The 14722-nt window shown below is 47.7% G+C and overlaps 4 protein-coding genes across 4 annotated transcripts; 2 read left to right on the top strand and 2 right to left on the bottom strand.

Annotated features, from left to right (window-relative positions):
- Positions 1–1276: 1276 nt before the first annotated feature.
- Positions 1277–4577, top strand: BGW36DRAFT_404554 (uncharacterized protein). Its single transcript, XM_046218939.1, has 8 exons — positions 1277–1705; positions 1773–1827; positions 1888–1928; positions 1999–2176; positions 2241–2712; positions 2767–3248; positions 3303–3808; positions 3862–4577. The coding sequence occupies exons 1-8, from the start codon at positions 1591–1593 to the stop codon at positions 4401–4403; spliced, it is 2391 nt and encodes a 796-aa protein (XP_046074974.1). The 5' UTR covers positions 1277–1590; the 3' UTR covers positions 4404–4577.
- Positions 4578–5126: 549 nt separating this feature from the next.
- Positions 5127–5717, bottom strand: BGW36DRAFT_394451 (uncharacterized protein; the record flags this gene model as incomplete). Its single annotated transcript, XM_046217915.1, has 4 exons — positions 5127–5268; positions 5353–5409; positions 5486–5574; positions 5631–5717. 4 exons carry the CDS (start codon positions 5715–5717, stop codon positions 5127–5129), a joined length of 375 nt encoding a protein of 124 aa, XP_046074973.1.
- Positions 5718–6964: 1247 nt separating this feature from the next.
- BGW36DRAFT_404553 (ABC-2 type transporter-domain-containing protein) lies at positions 6965–11421 on the bottom strand (the record flags this gene model as incomplete). Its single annotated transcript, XM_046218938.1, has 1 exon — positions 6965–11421. One exon carries the CDS (start codon positions 11419–11421, stop codon positions 7081–7083), a length of 4341 nt encoding a protein of 1446 aa, XP_046074972.1. The 3' UTR covers positions 6965–7080.
- A 492-nt stretch (positions 11422–11913) lies between these two features.
- Positions 11914–14649, top strand: BGW36DRAFT_371154 (uncharacterized protein). Its single transcript, XM_046215337.1, has 2 exons — positions 11914–14078; positions 14149–14649. Exons 1-2 carry the CDS (start codon positions 12012–12014, stop codon positions 14464–14466), a joined length of 2385 nt encoding a protein of 794 aa, XP_046074971.1. The 5' UTR covers positions 11914–12011; the 3' UTR covers positions 14467–14649.
- Positions 14650–14722: the final 73 nt, after the last annotated feature.

The raw sequence follows: 14722 nt of genomic DNA, 5'->3' as shown, positions 1-14722 counted from the left end.
CTCCAACGAGTTCCCCTCACCGTCAATGCTACGCTGCTACTTGCAAAGTAGCCAAGCTACTTAGTACTACTAAGCTCAGCCTTGCAATCCAACACGGACCAGTTACCGGTCTAAGACACTATTACAAACTGGACCGAGTGACTCGGTGGAGGTCGAGCTTCCGTTGATGTGAATCTAGCTTAGCTAAGATGCATCATACCAAACACTAACTAGTTGGCTGCACGACATGACAGGGTTGGTGTGGAGTCTGGACGCTAGAAATTCGTAAGCGTAGACAAACCCCCTCCTTGAGCTGTCTAGCTTGCGTTGCGACGAAAACAAGTCTGCCCTCGGTACAGCTTGGTAATGATTTTCAATTTGGAATGGGACCTTCGTCAACTGTCATATGATCAGTGTAATGGCGTGAGCCATTGGACTTGAGCTGGTGATGGGTTATACAAGGTCCCAGGGGAATACGGAGAACTTTCGAAAGGGAGGCTGCAGCGTTGGGCATTAGGTCAAGCCTAAGGGCTCAGGCTAGGCTCGGGCGGTTGAAAATGTCCAGAAATTGATTGTGATCCGGTTGCCAGGCTACAGCGATAGGCCCGGCCCTTGATTCAATGTGCGGTGTGTGGAACATGGGCCATACGCCATTGCCCATAAAATGCTCCGTATGGTATAACCTGGGAGAGTTTTTCCGGGCGGGGAGGGAGCGGGAGGTGATTCGCCTTGCTGGCTATTTGGAGCTGCGGAGCGTGTCGAACTAACTGAGTTGGCAGGAGATCAGCTTCTTAGCCGCACGTTAGCAGGCGCCCGTCTGTCAAAGAAAAGGTTGTCAACTGTCAACTCAGAATTCACGGGATCTGGGTTACAGCTGACGGCATCTGTTATTGTCAAATCATTTTCCTAGAATGGCATCGTGCAGTGGAATGAATCACTTGCACATAATTCCAGGTTATATTCCTTGTCAAGCTTGGCTGCGACGCATCGTCCCGGACATCCTTCTAGGCCCGCCGCCAATGCGAATAGCGCAATGACTGTGGCCTTCTCGTTTAGGAAGCCATCCCCAGAAGCGGAACGAGCTACGGCTGAATGGTGAATAACTACTCAATAGTGCCACTGATGTTGCCAGGAGCCAATCGCGGACTCCGCAAGGACTGCAGAACCCGGCTTAGCTCGGCGTCACAGAGTCGGCCAGCTGCAGTGGTCGTTGGCTGACGTGTGCAATGCGCCTTGTGAGTGTTGGAGCTGGACTCAGCTGGTTCCCAGCCGAACATTAATAACAACGATCGTTAATAATAATGTGACCGACCTTCCCCGCCATGTTATCGGGCGCGCACGGGCTTGCGGTCGCACGAAGTGGAAATGTAACGGCAGGCCGGGATGATAAGGACCAAGTGAGGAGCAATTGAGCCGCACGCACAGCTTCGATCTGGTTATGATGGGTGATGCAAGAGCTGCTTACTTCGACTGGTAGCATGAAACAGCTGCAGCACATCGTGCCGCTCAATGACTAGAAAGCAGCGCCTAAGTCTCAGAAAGCAGTCGCCCAAGCCATAGACGGCAAGACGATAGAGATATATTATATGTGTATGCACACCTCAGGCGACGATGAGGTGGTTCTCGGCGGGGCTGGCAACAGTGCTGGCGGTCGTGGAGGGCGCGTCCGCTCTCAGCGCGGGCAATGAGGTCAACGTATCGATGTGCAACTGGGCTGAGTTTCGAGGTAAGAGAGAGATGATATAATATATAATCCATTGTTCTGGGAAGAATCAATGCTGAGGAGGATGCAGCTAATATCATCCGCGACACGGTCTATCTGGATGGAGGGCTACTGTGGTGGCAGCAGTGAGTTCCTTCCTTCTGCACGTCACGGGTCGCGACTGCCTGCTAACCCGGCCGCACCAGGTCCTTTGCTAGCGGTGACAACACTTTCGTCTCCAACGACGGTTTGTCCTCACTGCCACTTATAGAATGTATTGTTTGCGGCATGCTAATCAGTGCATGGCTGTGCTACAGGCAATGTGCACGGCTCGACGTACACCTTCGCCCTCGGGCAGCCGTTCAACCAGTCGACCAACCTGACTGCCCTGTTTCAACTGTTGTCTGAGACCGGCGGCCAGCAGACGACTAACATCGCGCCCAACTACATCGATGGCACAATGTTTGCGACCGCCGACGAGATGATCCTCTACGGGTAAGACAGTGGGTGCCGTGGTATGCTGTGTATAAGCTAACTGGATCTCTCTTCTCTGCTACAGAGGTCTCCTGCTGGCCACCAACAGCTCCAATCCACCTCCTGCTGACTTGGTCCTGGCGTACGAGGCCTACCAGCCACACTCGGACACTCAAAAGAACACATTTCTCAACAAGGACCTACCGACGAATGTAACACGCTATGTCACTAACGGGGCTGGGGTCTCGAGTATAAGCGAGGGACTGGGCTTCTACTTCAGCGGCATGCGAGCTCCCGACGGGGGAGCGATCTTCTCCAATTTGGATGGAACGGCCAACACTGTGGCCAATACCCTAATTACTGTGAATATGTCAGTTATGGAATCCGAGTTATGGTCCAATGATTCCTTGCCACCAAACATCTCGGGCCGAGCAAATGCGGAGCTTGCCTGGCTTCCAGTTGCAGATCGGGGCGTCTTGGTGGCAATTGGAGGTGTTATCAATCCGGTGAGTTTGACCGCGGCCCAGGGCTTAAATAATTCACAGGCTTCCGCGAGTGTAAGGATATTTCTTCTCTTGTTCCCCAACAGAAATCTCTAACGATAGCTGTAGGAACATATAAGCCCGACTTTCATGGAAACGGTCTCTGTATATGATGTCGCTAGCAAGAAATGGTATCAGCAAAATACAACTGGAGACACTCCACCGCAACTAACCCTGTTCTGCTCTGCTGTAGCGATTGCTCAAGATCGCTCGTCGTATAACATTTATATATATGGTGGATATAACGGGATAAATGCTACCGCTACTCCTTCCGATGACGTATACATCCTATCAGTACCACAGTTCGTCTGGACACACGCATATAAAGGTCAGGCATCACATGGTCGAAGCTCGCACAAATGTCTTGCTGTTTATCCAGATCAAATGATGGTATTCGGTGGCATTTTTCAAAACAATCCAAATGTCTGCGTTGATGGTGGGATCGTTGAGGTATTTAACATGAACAAGCTAGTTTTTGAAGACTCATACGACCCACGTGTTTGGAACGAGTATCAAGTTCCCAGTGTTGTGACTGCCAAAATTGGCGGCGAGTGAGATTAACCCCATGTGTTTCATTGCCACTCTTATACTTACGGTTATGATAGCGCAAATGGCAGTGCTACAATGCTGTCACCCTCCTCATGGAATAACGAAGCCCTGTCATCTATCTTTTCGACACGGTACACTAAAACGATTCCGACTTATTATCCATATACATACCTGGCCCCAAACTCAACAACCAGTTCTAGCTCTACTCCAGTTCCGACGATCGCTATCACAGGCGGAAATGGAGGTTTACCGACCTGGGTAGGTCCAGTCCTGGGAGTTGTCCTGGGATTAGTCGCCATAGGTGCGGCAATTATTCTATTTCTTCTCTGGAGGCGTAGAAACAATCGGAAGAACTCCGGTGCGAGTGACACCCAGGGCAGCGCAGCCGGGCTCAAAGGGTTTGTACTCCGATGGCTATATGGCACGGCCGGCCAGGAGGGAAGATCTGTAGGAAAGGGTCCAACAGAGCTGGGAGTGGAAGACGATGATACAACGGTGGTGTCATCCACTAGACACCGCCATGTATCTGAAGCGGGCAGTATGGAATTGCACGAAATGGCAGGTATGTCGTATCATTTACTAGTATTGTTTTTACGCCGCTAATGTAATGCCCAGCACGTGAACAGCCTCGTTTTGAAATGGCGGCCAGTTTCAACGGGTCTCCAACATGGAGTCGCTCTAGCTGGTCTCACTCCGAAGTTTCCCCGCCACTTGCTTCACCTAGCATTGGTGAACTGATGGAAAGAGACCCATTAGACAGTGCCCTACCCACCCCACAGTCAGCCATTGGGCCTCCAACAATGCGTCCTACTCTAGCTCATACGCGACATATAAGTGACCGAAGTGATGAGACTAGTGTCTCGGAATTAGAGGCTCCGAGCCCTAGGCGACCAGCGCATAACCGGCAAGGGTCCGACAATTCAGTCTCAGATGCGAATTCCATCACTATTGCAAGCGAAACCAATTCGTCTAACACCTTTGCTCCTGAAGATCGCCAGGCACAGTCTCCAAGCCCAGCGCGCATTGAGCGCATTCAGACAGTGCACGAAGTCGATGAGCCTGATAGCCCCGGCCTGGCAGCCAGGCTTGTTCGTGAATGGGATGCCGAGAGTGTTTCTAGCCAAGCGCGAAATCATGGACGGAGCGAGCTTGAGTAGCCATTCGTCGTGAACAGTGCAATCTAGGGAATTACTAATAATGGATATTTTTGAAACGAAAGTTCACGCCATATTTTGTGACGAAAAATGTGATGAGTGTTATGCTTTTTACGAACTGTATATATATATACAATTTAATTCTAAATACATCAATTGATGGCTTTATTCCTATCACCAACTTTCACTTTTACATCGCTTATAGATAGGACTTATGTACTTCGGGTGACCTGAGTTGATCACCATCTGTCCCAGTGCATCAATTGATGTATAGTCGATTGACCCTATGAAACATTGCGGTGGCAAGAAAAGGGTGGATTTGAAGAGTCCACGACTTTCCTGCCTTTATGATTTGATGAAGTAGAGTTTTTCAAAAACAAGTTCCTGGGCTTGTAGTTATTTTACATCACTTAGAATACACCATTTCAAATTGTTTCTGTGTTGCAAATATGTATGTGGAATTTAAAGCTATTACACACCGATGGATTAATGATGACAGCTGACAGATACCATCCAAAGATTTGTACACCTAGGTTACATTATCAACCGTTCGTACAACTGGATCAGAATGTGCTATCAGAGACATCAATATCCCTCTCGCCGCAACGCCACCTGTTCCAACTGTCGTGTCGAAAATACATGATCATACAGAAAGAATCCGTTTTTATGAAATATGCCCTTCTCTACTTCTTGTTCACGATTATTTGGAATGCAAACGTCGAATACCTAAGGAATGGCCGTGCTCGAAGCAGGCATGCCACTGGGGATGCTGCATATCAAAGCTCTAAAAGATTGTCCGAGTGCCCCTGTATCGGAAATTCCGGGGGCACTGAATGATCCTGCAATAGGACCAGCACAATTGGTAGATCTAGAATCGTTTCGCCGCACGAATGTTAGAAACCGAGATCTCCTATATGTACGTATATGGGCACATGAATGGAGATATTCTTACGCGTATATATCGCACCTAGCGTTCATATCCACGGTAGCAGAGCCCACCTGCCCTGAACTGCTCGATCATAAATGAATATTAGACACGTGTTGCTGCTGATATTGTTTCTAAACTTCAGTCGAATATCACTTACGTTGGGGTTGCGATAGCCTGGCAAGTCCCGGCAGAGAAGGTGTACTCGGTAGAATAGTCCGTGAGGTTGGCATTTCCCCAGATGAATACCTTGGTTGGGTATGTCAGCTTACAAGTGGAATAGTTCTGATGAGAGAAAGAGTTACATCGACGTCGTCACGTTTCTGTATGGAAGAAGCGGTGATCGGTGCGATTAGAGGAAGAGCGGCGATTAGAAGCGCATTGAAAAACATGATGAGTTGAATCAGTGTTATGGTGAAGATACTTGTTCCTATTGAGAAGTCGGTTAGGAAGGTGTGTGCTCAGGGTAGAAGAGGGAAGAGAGTGCGAAGGAGGCGACGCTCTCCTTTAAAACAAGCTCATTCATTCATTTGGGGTTCAAAACACAAAATGGGTGTCAGTCAGAATTAAATAGATATGATTCAATGCACCGAGGTCGACAGTTCTTTTCTAAATGTGCCTTGTGATCTTCTACTCCACTGGCATCTTCCTCGGCCACCGAGATTATTGAGCGGTTTTCTGTCTCTGTGCGACAGTGGCCGTTCATTTTTCATTCACGCTAATTCCCGAGAAGTAATGTTCGGTTTCATGTTTGTTAACTGGTCTATTTCTATTTTTGCGGTTTAAGTACTGAATCTCCAGTGACTGTCACGGGCACATGATGTAGTAATTAAGATGTAGCAATAGAGTTGAACATGATTGGGTTCTCTTATACTCTGTGGAGCACGTACCTGGAAGGTAAATAGGGGTTATTTTCATCATAGTATAGAGTAAACAGCGATTATTCAGCGACTTCACAATCTGTCACCTATGGCGATTAAATAAGTGTCCATATGTAGGCTTTAAGTACTAGATTACGGTCTTTCGAAAACGAGACTCACTGGATACTGGAAACTTGAGTTAAATCTGGCCCCCTGATAAAATTTCCCGTAGTATCATTCGCCATCGAAAATATCGTGAAATTGTGGTTGCTCTAGTTATTGCAAGGCACTCCGGATGGGTTCACTTTCCGCAGCATCAAAAGCGAGTAAGCGGTACATGTCGGCACAGACGATTGGTTCTCAGGGAAAAGAAAAACATGAAGCATGCATGGCATTGGAGGAATAATACGCAGCGATTGAATGCGTTTAAAATCATCATGTAGATCGCGAACAACAATGCCCAATCAGCGACTAACCGATTCAATATCCGACTGCCCGGACTCCACTATCGAGTCGCTGCAGAATGGCCAAGGCAGACTCGGTGTATTTCTGGTAATTTTGCTATCCATTGAAGTGTTCGACAATGCGAGGTAAATTCGTCGACATGCCCACAGCGAATCGACTAAGTGATCATGGATAGGTCGGTCACGTTTAAATTAGTGGGGAGCAGACTATCGTATTCACGGTTACGTGGTACTATCAGGTTGAGAAACTTTTCATGGGAGTCTTATCCTTTGTCTTATTGCAATTTTCTTGTTCATTATTCAATGTGATATTTTCTCAAGCATAGTGGAGATTACTCTTTGAAATATTTGTACAATATCAGAAATCTATAGACAGATAAGAGAAACAAACTGGAATAGCCCAATTTACACTATTCAAAGATCCGGTTGATTTACTTCCCCCCATTTTTCTTTCCTTTCAAGCCTCCAGTGTTCCACTTCCGCACTCTAAACAGATAATACAATGTCACTGCACCAAAGACATTGAAAACAAAATAGCACCAGAAGATGCCATAGTTTCGCCAGCGGTCCTCATAATAGATCTCCCGGGCAGCAAGGTAATCGTCTGCAGAAGACATGGCGCAATACTGACAGTCTCCGGTGGCATTCCCGTTGTACAAGCTCCCACCAGCGACCGAGACGTATTCTGCAAGGTACTGTCCACATGTCTGCCCAGCGGGTGGGTCAAAAACGCTGAGCTCGGCTGCATTGCACGTCACAGGGCGACCATGCAACGCTGCGCCGCTGATACCCCCAACATAGTATGTGAATGGCGAGACGCGGTACATGAAAATCCAGAAGCGCGGCAGCATGCTTGGAGGCTGCATAACTCCATTGAATATGAAAGATAGACCAAACATCATGGTCGCAAGCATAGCAGCTACAGCGGGTTCGCCAATGGCCGCAACAACGAACTGGGCCATACTGCCAGCATACATGTAGAACTGGGCGATATAGAGTAGCACGATTCCTCGTGATTCAGTAGTCGTACCAGTACCAAATACGGAGAAATAAAAGCATGCCCAGGCGCACACCCCGATTCCAAATTGCCACGGAATCTCAACTATTAATTGCGAGAGGATGAAGACTTTCCATGAGTAGACTCTAGATGGCCGCTCCCGCACTTCGTAAAGAGACCGCTGCATCACGAACTTGGGCATGATCTGGTTAACCATGGTTCCAAATATGGTACACAAAAGAAAGACACTGAACAAGACGTTTTGAAATCCTTGCTGCGTATTGTCAGACTTCCAGAATGAGAAGCCGATAAAAAGACCAGAAATAATTCCTAGTATGTACTTGGACAGAATATACTCTGGTTGGCGAAAGTATTGTTGGAATACCCTGAGCAAGACATAGTAAAGTTGGCTGAGGAAAGGCATTGCGAATTCAGAGCTACTGTCGTTATCAAGCTCTTGAGTGCTATCCTCCGCAGCCTCTAATTTGTGAAGTCGGTCAAGCTCTTGTATCATCTCTGCATACTCAAGACTGTTTTTCCAGGTCTCCGGCCAATCTATCTGAGTTTCTTTGTCCCCAGAGACAATATCCAGAATGTACTCAGCGGGGTTTTCAGACTTGTCGCAGTTTCGTCCTCCATTTCTAGCAAAATAGTCAAGTAAAATATTTGACCCTTCGCCGATATCACCAAAATAGACGGTCTTTCCACCCTTGGCTAAGAATAGTAAACGATCAAACTCTTGAAATAGCAAAGCACTAGGTTGATGGATTGTAGCCAGGACAGCCTGTCCATGATCGGCCAATTTTCGAAGAAAGGCACAAATCGTCCAAGAACTTTGTGAGTCAAGGCCACTCGTTGGCTCATCAAGGAAGATAAGCAAAGTAGGTTTCGCAGCAAGTTCGACGCCAATGCTAAGTAATTTCCTTTGCTCCACATTGAGGCCTTCCCCGAGATTCCCTACCACAGCCTCAGCAAAGTCCTCCATTCCTAAGACCTTGATAACCTCCTCAACGTATTCATATTTTTCCTCCTTTGAGACTATTTTTGGCTGACGAAGAATTGCGCTAAACCTTAACGCTTCACGAACGGTCGTAGTCTCTAGATGAAGATCTTGCTGCTGAACGTATCCCGTTCTTCGCGGAAAGTTGGACTGCAGACCTTTCCCATTCACCAGTATATCCCCTGTGACGACCCCAATGGAGACCCTCTGGGCAAGTACATCGAGTAGGGTGGTTTTACCTGCACCGGAAACCCCCATCAGTGCAGTCAATGTACCGGGCTTGACCCAACCATTCACATTATCAAGGAGTCGACGGGTGCCGTCCTTGACAGGGATGTCATAATTGATACCCTTCCACGAAAGAACGTCCTTTTGTTTTGGCAGATGCATTGTGTCGTAATTGGTTTCTGTTTGGGGAGAAACATTTTGTGTACTTGCCTGTGAGCTTTCGACGTCACCTTCATCCTGCAGGTAACGGGGAGCATGGCCGGGACGGAAAAGCAGAGTTTCTGCTTTGGAAACATTTCCAGTGCGAAGTTCTGTGGCGGTGAAATAGAGGCCATTGAAAAATATCATAAACGCGATAAGAATGCCAAAGTTGCGCCATACATGTGAATAATGATATTCGTAGTTGCCCTCAATAAAAGCATCACCAGAGACGTAATGTTGTCCAGCAACAGCACCAACGGCGGAGCAAATGAATGCTGTTCCGTTCGCATAACTTGGAATCAAACGGCCGCAAGGAAATTCGCGACCGTGGAATTCATTGCTGACCAAAGCTTCAAATGAGTAATAGATAGGATTTATCCAGCGGATCCAGGATAGCCAAGGGTGCATGTAGGGCTGTGGCACCGTGAAGCCTGTGTATACGGCAATGCACAAGACCATAACACCGGCCATCGCCATTGCTTGGCCAATGGATCTGGTAAGAGACGCAATACTACGGAATATTCCTGACATGGTAAGAACGGAGGTTATGAGGAAGAGGTAAAAAATGAAAAACTGGGAAGGTTCCCGGCGGAGGTTGCCCATGAAATATAATACAATGGAAAAAATGGTGACTCGAAGGACCTTAATAGGGAGATCCACAAGGACACTGGCTATGGCTTCTGTAAATGGGTGAACAAATGCAAATGCAGCCTGCTTCTCGACTATTGGCCGCTGGCTGTAGAGAAGCATGATCTCATTGATGGTCAGTAAAGCATTCAACAGAATTGCAAAATACAAGACTGCCCCTTTTTGGAAAAACCCAGTGGTTGTGTTGGGGGAATTGTAAAATATTGAACCGACGATGAGGGAAAGTACAATCTGAACCACAACTGTGGACATGGTAGTTGGCATATCATTTCGCATACGTTGGAACGCGCGTCGCACGCAGAGTCGTACTTGCATTGGTATTGAAAGAAGATACGGACTGCTCTCTCGGGCGTGCCGTGCTTGCTGCTCCTTGTGGTCAGTATGAAATGCCGATGCTTCGTCTCCATTGAGCGGGTGGTCGTTTCTATACTTTGCCACCTGATTCCGAACATTTTTATACTCTGGACTTCGCTTCCAATATTGAGCAAATTCTTGGGCAGTTCGTGGAACCTTTTCCTCCATCCCTGGGCGAGGTCTCCTTTCCCCAGGGTTGGTGATTGATGTCAAGAAGTCTCCAGTCATCTGTCGTCGGGGCCTATCCCAGCCCATCTCTTCAAAATAAGCCGATGCATCAGCAGCAGGTCCGTAGTATATTTCGTGGCCTTCGTATAAAAGGATCACTTTGTCAAAGAGGTCGTACATGGACTGAGAAGCCTGATAGGCAGCCACTGCATGGCATGACTCCCCAAGGTCAGCGGAGAGACGAAGTGTCTCCACGAATCGCAGTGCCGAAGCTGCGTCAAGGCCGCGGGTACTATTGTCCCATGCTCCAATTCTAGACCTAGACAGGAACATTTCGGCGATGCTCACTCGCTTGCGCTCCCCTCCACTGACTCCTCGGATCATATTGTCTCCGACCTTGGTATCTTTGGTGTGGGAGAGGCCGAAGACGGCAAGAACAACCTGTACAATTGTTTCCGCATACTCTTCGCGACTAATCTGGTTCATGCGTCTATGCGGTGCACGCGCGCGCGCAGCAAAGGACAAGGTTTCGCCGACTGTTAGATGGGGGAAGTGTATGTCAACTTCTTGGTTATAAGTAATTTCTCCCCGATATCTTTGTATCATATCTTCAAAACTGATTCCTTCATATTGTATTTCAGTAGTAGGTTCGACTGTCAGCCCACCAAGATGTCCGCATATCGTTTTCAGAAATGTAGAGCAACCGCTTCCAGGGCGACCAAGCACAAGGAGCAACTCCCCGCTTTCGAGAAGACCATCGAATTCATGGAGGATTTTGCGCCGAGTGGTTTTTTTCCCCCCACTAATCACTGACGTCAGTTTGCGAAAAGGTACTGTGAAGGTTGAAGCGATTGTCTCCTGGAACTGAAGAGAAGAGCCGGAGCCGGATATCGACAAGTTCGAAAAGGCTATGCCCTGCCGCTGTAGCTCAATGCCGGATCTGTCCATTGTCTTGAGAGCCATTTGGGCCCATACACGGTAGTCGAAGTCTGGATTGCTAGGATCTAGCCGGGGATCGTCCTTTCGGAAGGTGGAGTGACTGGACAGTTGGCGACCGAGCTGACTAGAAGCGATGCGGGTCATGGCCTCCATCTCGCGCTGTGCTACAACATCGATTGACGTTGAGTCCTCTCCGCTACTGGACGGCCTCGATGGGTCATGGTGTTCTTTCTCCATGGTGTTGCAGACGATGTTTGGCAGCTTCTGCCCAGGACTAACGATACTGGAGGCTGGAACACAGCACCCTGAGAATATATATATATTAAGATAATGTTGTGCAATGGGAGGGTAACGGAAGAAAAACAAACCAATGCAGGAGCCTGAGTCTGACCTTTTTACTGTACACACGGCAGGAGTGTAGAAAGAGGGAGGACAACAAGCAGCTTCAAATATTTCACATATCAGAAGAGAAAACGCGACGATTGCCAGTTCGGGAAGGCGCCACTGCGACCACTCGTTGGGAAAGTGGAGCTGCTCATCAGTGGCTAATCGCAGAGGGCCACGCGCGGTAGTCGGCATCTAAGAGTTCCGTCGCCCGCATTATACCACTTTTAGACGGCACGACTGGCTCTAGCCCTAAGCCCGGAACAATAAGGTCCCGTTTCCCCGGCTGCGACGGCCTATTAAAACATGAACTTACGGCCGGTTCGCTTTCCGGAACTTACAACACCCTATTCAAAACAAAAAGTAAATAAGAGTCATCTTGCGCCACGTTCTTCCGCCGATATAGCCCTGCGACAGAGCTAAGACTAGGTATCTTCCGAGTCATGAAGCGGCATTATCTGCAGACTGCTTCCGACTTCCCACAGAAACGTCAGCTATCACCCTCTCCACCAGGCTTAGCGCAAACCAGCGCCTTGTCAGCATCCAACAACCAACCTGCGTCTACTTCGACAATAATCAAACCCCTTGTTCGGAATTCGGGCCGTGAAACCCGTCCGCGTCAGCCTTATCGATCTCGTGCCTGTGATGCATGTCGTGCTTTGAAGGTGCGCTGTGAACCGCACCCGAATCCTGCCGTTGAACCATGCCACAAGTGTGCAAACTTAGGTAGGACCTGTGTCATTACACCACGCAATCGAAAGCGAAAAAAGAGGACAGACACTCGCGTAGCCGAGCTGGAAGCAAGAATTGACGTTCTCGTGAACAGCCTGCGGGCGTCTGGCGACGAGTCACAGCAGGGATCCCGCCCAGGCGAGAACTATCAAGCGCGGACCTTACAGGGCAGCAATGAACGAGATACTTCGATAAACCGTTCGGTATCGCCGTCTACTAACAAATATTACTCCCATGCACAGCCGGGGCATGCCCCTACACAATGGCGTCATGCAGACAGCACTCCCTCACGGCCCGTTTCAGCGGTCGACCAACCTGTGTCTTCCCTCGATACGAACACAGAACACGGTGTCAGCGATATATTCAGTGATAGCCGCCCCGATGCCATTGAACGTGGTGTAGTCGACGTGCAATCAGCGAAGATGGCCTTTCAGCGTTATGTTTCTGAATTATCAACCATCCTACCTATTGTGATATTCCCACCGCAAACAAAATTTGAAGATGTTAGATTTAATAAGCCGATTCTTTTTTGGGCTATTGTGGCCGTGTCAATCGATACAATCAAGCCAAATATCCGCCCTGTATTAATGAAAGAGACCTACCGAACATTTGGTAAACTCGTTTTCATCGGTGGACAAAAGTCCATCGAGATCGTTCAAGCCTTGATCGTCTGTTGTCTATGGTACAGACCTCCGGCTCGTATTGAAGAGATTAACGTGTATCAGTTAGTACACAGTGGTGTCGCTATGGCAATGGACCTAGGATTGGATAAATTGGCACCGAAAACAAAGCTTCCGTTACGATCAGCGCAAGAGTCAATTAGGCGTTATTACATGCCAAACAATCACAATGCAATAGAGGCTAGACGAACTTGGCTGGGTATGTATTTTCTATCCGTCCAGGTCTCAGTATCACTAAAGAGAACATTTCTGGTTCGATGGAACCACCACATGGATGACTGCGTGGAAGCCATGGAAACTTCTCCTGAATTACTCCCTTCTGATGCTGTTCTACTTCACTGGATAAAGCTTGCCCATATTTTGGAGCAAGTAGGCATCCAGTTTTCAATAGAGGACACAACTGCTAGTTTGAAACTTGAGGATTGTAGGTTTCAATACTCCCTCAAAGCGTATGAGAAAATGCTTCAACAGTGGCGAGAAGGCATTTCCAAAATAGCAATCTCCCAAATTCAGAAAACCCTCTTTGAACAGAGTATATATATTGTCAGAATCCATATGCATGAGGCGGCTTTGCATTTCGAGTTGGATGATATTGTTTCTCGACAGGCGGAGGATCGGAGGCTTGTTGACATGAAAAGTAGGGATCGAATTAATAGCCTGATCACTTGTGTGACTTCTATTCACAAAGCCCTCGACCTTGCCTTATCATTGGACGTCGAATGCATAATTACCGTCCCCGGTCTTTTTATGGCTAGAGTCGGCTATTGTGCCGTTAATCTCATAAAGCTGAGCGTGATCGCCTCTAAACCGGAGTCTCACACAAGAGGCATTTATGATGTCGCGGACCTGCAAGCCGAATACTACGTGGAGAAAATCGAAGAACGCCTGAGAACTGCGGGAAACATCAACGGTGGGCAACCTTTTTCTCGAGTTGCGAAGATAATCAATACGCTCAAGATATGGTTTCTTAAACCTGGAGGTGCTAAAATACCGCTTGATGAAGCCATTGCCATCCTGTCATTCCCAAGGCATATTACAAGCGTCATCAGCGATCTGTTTCAGACGACGGCTCAGGAGCAAAACGATCAAGATGCCAAGGTACGTAAAAGATCCCCTATGACAATAAAGAGCTAGCGCCCTTCTAACAAGTCGTTGCTTATTTTCCCAGTCTTCCAGAAAAGCCCATTCCACAAGCAAACTATCAGATTCTTCGTTCCCCTGGACATCTACCCGACATGATAGTTTGGGACAAGAGGACAGACCAAATCCCCAAGATCCTCCACCGACTTGTCCCTCGACAAATATAAACAATGCTCATTATTGCAATAATGAATGCAATCTCTACCATTTTGAAAATACAGCCGCGGAACCAATTGGCCTGCAAACACATCCGGACATGGAGCATTTATATTACATCGGAGCGCTGGTCGATAATGGATTTTTGCAAATGCCAACTTCCATTGATGACTTCATGGGATTCTTCTAAAATTCAGGATGTGAGAATCGACTAAATTTGCTGACTTTGCGAATATATAACTGAGTATTAACCGTTTCCCCGAACCATTCTTACAGGAGCGATGACAAGCTCTGAGTCTAAAAAACGGGGCTAAGGAATAAATGACATTTTGAGCAAACAAACGCCTATTTTTATTGTGATATTAGACTTGATGTAAAACGACGGAGTAACCAAGATTGCCCCTCCTAATTCTCGATACCGCGTAAACCACTTCTTGCCTCTACCT

This window comes from Talaromyces proteolyticus, assembly GCF_021365285.1.
Source record: "Talaromyces proteolyticus strain PMI_201 chromosome Unknown BGW36scaffold_3, whole genome shotgun sequence".
Classification (NCBI taxonomy): Eukaryota; Fungi; Ascomycota; class Eurotiomycetes; order Eurotiales; family Trichocomaceae; genus Talaromyces; species Talaromyces proteolyticus.
Note: the sequence above shows the minus strand (reverse complement) of the source record. Positions and strands in the feature narration are given on the sequence as shown.